This window comes from Terrapene carolina, unplaced genomic scaffold (assembly GCF_002925995.2).
Source record: "Terrapene carolina triunguis isolate 2854851 unplaced genomic scaffold, T_m_triunguis-2.0 Scaffold461, whole genome shotgun sequence".
Taxonomy (NCBI): domain Eukaryota; kingdom Metazoa; phylum Chordata; order Testudines; family Emydidae; genus Terrapene; species Terrapene triunguis.
In genome coordinates this window covers 1,974,558-1,981,290 of record NW_020664812.1, presented here as the reverse complement: position 1 = coordinate 1,981,290, position 6,733 = coordinate 1,974,558, and the positions used below count along the sequence as shown (strand labels likewise).

Sequence of the window (6,733 nt, the reverse complement as noted above, 5' to 3'; positions counted from 1 at the left end):
TGGGAGCAGAGCCTTGGGGGAAGGGACAGTGCGGGGACGGGGATTTGGGGGAAGAGGTGGGGGATCGGGGAGAAAGTGAAGCGCAAGGGGGGGAACTCGGAAGAAGGGGCGATGTGAGGGCGGGGCCTTGGATGAATGGGCGGGGCTTAGGGGGAGGGGCAACGTGGGAGCGGGGATTCGGGGAAGGCATGAGGGCGGTGCGAGGGCGGGGCATCGGGGAAGGAGCGATGCGGGGACGGGGATTAGGGGGAATGGGCGGAGCGAGGGCAGAGCCTGCAGCTGAAGGTGAAGCGTGAGGGAGGGGCTCGGAGGAAGGGGGGCGGCCACGTTGCGGTGCTGGTGGCCCCCCCCCCCCACTTTTAGGGAGCGGAAATTCCATCGCCCCTGCACACCCCCCGCCCCCAGAAAACTCCCCTTGCTACACAGCCCGGCTCTCGCTGCTCGGCTCCCTGCGCTGAGCGCAGCAGCTGGGGGGAGCGCAGGGCAGGGACGGTGCGGGCCCGGGGGCTGGATCAGTGGCAGAGGGACACGCCCCGACGGGCTGGTTCCGAGAGCGGGGCTCCGGCAGCACGTGGCTCACAGCGTCTGTTGCAGGCAGCGAGAGTAGTTGACACCGAAGGAAGGCGTCACACGTCAGTGGGCGGGGTTATGCAGATCAGCAGTGTCTGGCGGCAATACAGAGCAGCTGGCTGATCGGAAGGAAGCGGGCGGAGAGAATTCTCTGTGTGGGAGCAGAATTCGGTGTGGAGAGTTGGTGCTTTGAGTGTATCGGAGTCACTTCAGTGCAGCGATTGCCACTTAGCTACGAAGTTATCAAAGGTTTCAGAGTAGCAGCCGTGTTAAGTCTGTATCCGCAAAAAGAACAGGAGTACTTGTGGCACCTTAGAGACTAACAAATTTATTAGAGCATAAGCTTTCGTGGGCTACACGAAAGCTTATGCTCTAATAAATTTGTTAGTCTCTAAGGTGCCACATGTACTCCTGTTCTTTTTGAAGTTATCAAAGCAGCTCCTGTGACATAAAAAGCAATGGGAGCAAGAGCGTAGCGCAGTGTTGCAAAATAAACGTATTTCTTTTTGCTTTTATGGCTAAAATCTCCTGATGCTTTAAAAATTTCTGCATCTTAATCTGGATCTATGTTGGTTATGTGATGTGATATGTATGTACCTTGTAATCCCCCATAACCCAAGCCTGATCCCAGATGTGCAATACCTTCCCTTTTAACTTGTGTAAATTTGATTTTAAACATTAACTTTAATAAAATTTTTAAATATTAAATGGATTTTTGGAACAGGGAGATGGAATAGAAACTTGCTCCATCCACTTCACGCATCAAAAAAAAAAAAAAAAGTGTGCTGTCAGTCTTATCTGTAACATTGAGCTGTGTTTTCTGTCAGTTTGTCTTTTCTTTTTCTGGTGCGGCTTTACCCAGATAGTGGCTGCTCTTCTTATTTCTACTCTAGTGTTGTTTCATAAAACATTTAAGAGGCTGGTTCTCACACGTTAGTGCTTTCCAGAAGTGTGGGCTTTGGATCAGTGTCTCTCAGCGGTGTCCCCACAGGAGAGAATTGTTCCATTCCTTTCCCCTTGTGAAAATATCCCTGTTGTCATGCAGGGAGCAGGATGGCCCCCTCCGCTGCCTGGGCCCTCAAGCACCATCCTTGAAGGTGCTTGAAGAGTCTTGGGGTCCTTGAAGTAGGGAGGGCCCAAGGACCACTAAACCCCCCAACCACTAGACCCCCCCTCCCCTTTTAGATTTTATGCTCGCTGCCTCTTCTATCCACATACCTCAATCTCTCCATCTGTCCATCCTTTTGCTACAGATTTTTAGGGTGTCACCCCTGCGCTGCACTCCTCCAGTGCAGCCCAAGGCCTTCCCTCCCCCCAACCACATATCTTCTCCCCCCTGGTGCTGGATCAGCTGCTCGGGACTGTAGCGAGGCGGTGGGATACCCCACAGCCCCGCTGAGGGCCGAACCTCCCCTAATACCAACATGGGCCAAGCTTGCCCCGTGCCAGGTACCCCGAGGAGGACTGGCCAAGCCTGCCCCGTGCCAGCTACCCCGAGGAGGAGCCGAGCCTGCCCTGCACTACCTACCCAGAGGAGCCGATGCTGGTGGAGAGCACCGACGACCTTAGGACAGCCCAGGTACCATACGAGGGGGAGTGTGGAAGTAGCCCGGGGGCAGCCGACCCCAGTCTGGCTGCTGCACTGCCAGAGCCGATGTCAGTGTGTTGCGGCCAGGATCCCCACTGACAGCAGCGAGTTTCCGTCGCTGCTAGGACCCCGGACTGGGACACAGAGGAGTGGGAGGGCCTGCGTCCTCCCTGCCACCCACTCCTTGGGTGGCAGACTCCCCCTTTTTCCCCTGGCCTAGAGAGGCTGGGACCTGATTGACTATTTGCTTGCTGCCCCGCCCTGACCTAGGGCCTGGGCTACCACAAACTGATCCAGCCCTTGCTTAAGGGCCTGGGTTCCGACCTCTTGGCTCAGCCCCTGCTTACGGGCCTGAGCCCTAACTGTGTGTCTGTCGTCCCAGACTGCCGCCGGACCCGGACGGACGGCAGACTAGAGCAAGGCGGTAGGATACCCCACAGCCCCGCTGAGGGCCGAACCTCATCCAACACTACTACAGGGACATACACAAACATGCACAAATCCGTCCCCCCCCCCCCCCCCCCATTCCCCTCCTATACACACACCTTGGGTACTGCAACACTTAACACTTCAGTTAGATGGGGTGCCCAGTACCGTGTCTATTCCTTGCCCCCCAGGGCCCGTAGGGGGTGGATTGGGGGCCGAGGGGCACAATCCAATGCCAGCCAAGGGGGGGTTAGAGGTGGGGAGAGGGCCCTGGTTTCTGCATCATCCGGTTCCTGACACAGGCTCCTTTGAAGATTTGCATTTCTTGGTAGTTTTCACCCCATCACCACTTCCTGCCCAGCCCCCTCCTGCTGTGCGAGATGGTTAAGGGCAGGATGGAAAGAACCTAGGAGTCCTGGCTCCCAGCCCCAGCTATGCTAACGTACCAGACCCCACTCTAACCCCAGAGCTGGGAATGGAACCCAGGAGTCCTGATGCCCAGCTTCCCTTCCTCTAACCACTAGACCCCACTCCCGCCCTTTTTGGGAGCCAGGACGCCTGGGTTCTATCGAGGCTCTGGGAGGTGAGTGGGGGCTACTGGTTAGAGTAGGAGGAGCCAGGACTCCTGGGTTCTATCCAGGCTCTGGGAGGGGAGTGGGGGCTACTGGTTAGAGCAGGAGCCAGGACTCCTGGGTTCTATTCTCAGTGTTGCTGTGTGACACTGGGCCTGTTTTTCCTCCCACTTTTTGGGTATGGAAACTGTAAACTCTTTGGGACAGGGCCTGTCTCTCGCTGTGTCTGGGCAGCGCCTGGCCCAACAGGGCCCTGATCTCAGCTGGGGCAGGGCCTGTCTCTGTGCAGCCCCCAGCACAACGGGGGCCTTGATTCTGATCTCTTTGGGTGCTGCTGTTGTACAGATCAATAGTCCTGAATACTAAAAGGCGTTGCACTGCCATTGCCATGCAAGGGCTGAATGTGATTCTTATCTGTGACCCCCCCATGCACCCTTCCCCCCCCCCGAGCCCCTTGTGCCACTGCCCTTGTCAACAGCAGCGCAGAAAAAGCCACCCAGCCCTAGCGCCAAAAGAAGACGACAAAAAAAAAAAAAAAAAGCTTTGCAAAAACCGGTCACACCTCTAGGAAACCAGGCCTGCGGGGATTGCCCAGGGGAACTGTCTGATTTGCAGGGGGCTGCGGGGATTTGTTGGGGCAGTTTCCTGGGGATCGGCCTAGAGCCTGAAATGCTGTCAGCCAACGCGGGGCAGCAGGAGCCCATATCCCCCCAGCCTCCAGTCAGCGGAGGGGACTTCAGGCCCCTGTCCGCTCCCAGAGGATAGTGTGAAGCAAGGAGACTCTTGCCTAACAATGGGTAGAGCGCTGGCACCCTCCCTCCCCCCACAAATCACCCAGGAGGCAGAGCCCAGCACCGAGGCTGAGGGAGCCAGAGGGACCCCCTGCCCCCCAGCAATAGGTGCTGTCTACCCCCCCGTTCCTAGCTGGGGGGCCCCCAGCAAAGCTTCCCCCCACTTGATTTCCAACAAGAAGCAGGAGGGGGTGAGTCTGGGAGCCAGGACTCCTGGGTTTAGGCCACTCACCTCTCCTTGTTCCATCCCTCAGTTTCTCCATGGATGAGGGACAAGGACGAAGCTGCCCACCCAACCCCCCTCCCCCACAAAGGCTCCAGAGGTGGTTCTGCCAAGCAGGAGATGCCCCAGCCAGGGCGGTGAGCTCAGGGGCGGGATCCCTGCCTGCCCCAAGGACAAGCCAGGAAGACGCAGCCGGGGCTGTTGCTACGTCAGCACAGGAATAAACCCCTGGGCTCAGGCGCTCGGGACAGGGCCGTCTTTACTGGCCCCTTGGGCAGGGCACGAGGGAGGGCGGGAGGGTCCAGGCAGAACCACAGGCCCAGCCGGCCTGGAGTAGCCAGACAGAGCTGGTGCCTCCTAGCAGGGGACCATTCCCCACGCACCTGAGCCAGCTAGTCCCTGCCCTGGGGCCCAATCAGAGGGGAAAGGTCCCGTGCCCCATTCCCTGCCCACCTGAGCCAGCCAGTCCCTGCCATGGGCCTGAATGTGAATTTAGTCAGTTTATTCAGAACAATGTGAATTACAGAACGCCACAAAACCCATCTGGGATTCCTCCCCCCCCCCGCCCCCCACCTGACAGCCACTCCCCAACCTCCGCTCAGCCCCACCAACCCTCCCACCACCAGCATCTGGTCACCCCCTTAACACTGACCCTCCCCACCTTGCGCAAGAGGGGACAGCTGGACTGGACTGGGCTAAACCCCCCAAATCTCCACCCCATAGAGGTATGTCCCACCCACACTCCTTCCCTAACATGGGTGTGGCTACCTACTACTGCACCCCTTTGGGGGCAAGGCTCCCCTAGCCCCTCCCAGGCAGGACGGGGCCATCAGGCCCAGCTGTGCTGCTGCTGGAGGGTCTTGAGGGCCAGGGTCCAGCGCTCCAGCCACTGCTGCAAGGTGAGGCCCAGGCGGTGCTCCGCAGGCAGGGCGAACTGCCCCGGCTGCTCCCACCTGCAGACAGGGAGGGGGGAAGAGATGGCTCCTTCCGGCCCCGCCTCCTACAGCTCCCCCCCCCGCACAGAAACCCCCCCCCCCCCCCCCCCCCCCCCCCCCCCCCCCCGACATCCTCCCTTGTGGCACATGCCCCCCCGGCCCCTCCCTAGGTACGCCCATTCTCCAGAGGCACCAGGCCACCCCCTTCCTTCCCACCACAGCCCCCAACACCCCCCCATCAGTCCCTCCTGACGTCCCACAAACCAGGTGGGTGGGGCCTCCTCACCAGGCGTCGATGGCGGCCTGCACCTCAGGCCAGCGCTCGATGCGTTGCTCGCACTGCTCCGTCACCAGCCGGATCCGCGGCCCCAGGGCTCCGGCCTGCTCCCGGTCGTGGTCCCGCAGGGCCTGCACCAGGGCTGGGGGAAGAGACGTCGGTGAGGCCTGGAGGAGGTATGGCTTTGGGGGGGCGGGGAGGGTGCTGAGCTGCTGGGTGGATGCCATGGTCCTGCGGCCCCTCAGGCCGGCTTGTGTGCCAGGAGGGTGCCCCTTGCAGACCCTGGGAAGGGTCCTCAGGCAGGGGGGGCGTCCCCCTGCCCGTCTGGAGCCATGGAGGGGATCTCACCTTGTGCGTCGGTCCCCGGGGAGCCCTGGTGCTGCTGCAGGCTGGCCAGCGCCTGGCTCTTGTAGCCCAGCTGGGCACGCAGGGCCAGCAGCTCCTTCTTCAGCTCAGCCATGTGGGGCAGGAGGTGCTCCAGGGTCTGGGGCAGAGACAGACAGAGACGGGGGTGAGGGGAGACAGGGCCTGCCCCCCCCCCCCAAGATCACCCCCCATGGGGCTCTAGGGAGGTTTAATGCAGAATAAACTAGGGGGTGCTCCTGCCCCACCCCCTCCTCCAGGGCCCCCCATCCCATCTCCCCCCAGAAGAGGGTCTCACTCCCACCCTGTGGGGGGACCTCCGCGCTCCCTGCCCCATTGCTCCACCAAGTGTGCGTCTCACCTTGTAGAGAGGGAAGCCGGAAGCCTGGCACACAATGAGGGAGGCCCGGTGCTGGGCAAGCGCCATCCGGCCCAGCCTATGGATGGAGAGCTCGTGGGCCGGGACCTGCAGGTGGGGGACGCCTGGGTCAGGGACGCCAAGGATCAGCCCCTGAACCCCCCCACCCTCAGGCACCCCCCATCTCACCAGACACCCTCCATCCAAGGTACTCCCCCCTAAGGCCAGGGGGCTCCCTCCATATGGGGATCCAGCCCCTGGGGCACTCCAAGAGGGGACAGTCAGCCCCAGGGCCCTGCTATCCGTGGGGGAGAGCGCCAGCGTGGGGGGACAGGGACGGGGCAGATTAGACAGAGCGAGGGAGTGGGGGACTCACCCCAGGAGGCTGTGGCGCAGCAGGCAGAAGAGGGCGATGGCTCCCAGCTACCAGACCTTGCGCTCCATCCCCCCATTCACCCGCTGCAATTCCAGCGTCACGTCCTGCTCCGGGCCCAGCTGCTTCCTCTGCACGAAGCCCTGGACCTGAGAGACAGTGGGGGGAGACCATGCTGGTGCCCTTCAGTCCAAACCCTGAGCCCCACTCCCCCAGCCCTGCCAGTGCCCCTCAGTCCCGCCCCACAGCCCCCTGCC

The 6,733-nt window shown here is 61.0% G+C and overlaps 1 protein-coding gene across 3 annotated transcripts in view; it reads right to left on the bottom strand.

Annotated features, from left to right (window-relative positions):
• Nucleotides 1-4,803: 4,803 nt before the first annotated feature.
• The window catches only part of HAUS5 (HAUS augmin like complex subunit 5), a 3,285-nt gene continuing 1,355 nt past the window's right edge, over nucleotides 4,804-6,733 (bottom strand). The window contains exons 3-7 of one of the 3 annotated variants that reach the window (XM_026658546.2): nucleotides 6,480-6,625; nucleotides 6,107-6,211; nucleotides 5,731-5,866; nucleotides 5,392-5,524; nucleotides 4,804-5,123 (exon numbers count right to left, since the gene is read on the bottom strand). In XM_026658546.2, coding sequence (XP_026514331.1) covers nucleotides 5,000-5,123; nucleotides 5,392-5,524; nucleotides 5,731-5,866; nucleotides 6,107-6,211; nucleotides 6,480-6,625 — 644 coding nt within the window. In that variant the 3' untranslated portion in view covers nucleotides 4,804-4,999. Of the gene's footprint in view, nucleotides 5,124-5,369; nucleotides 5,525-5,730; nucleotides 5,867-6,106; nucleotides 6,212-6,479; nucleotides 6,626-6,733 lie in introns of all 3 variants that reach the window. The other 2 variants (XM_026658547.2, XM_026658548.1) reach the window with 2 other exon arrangements.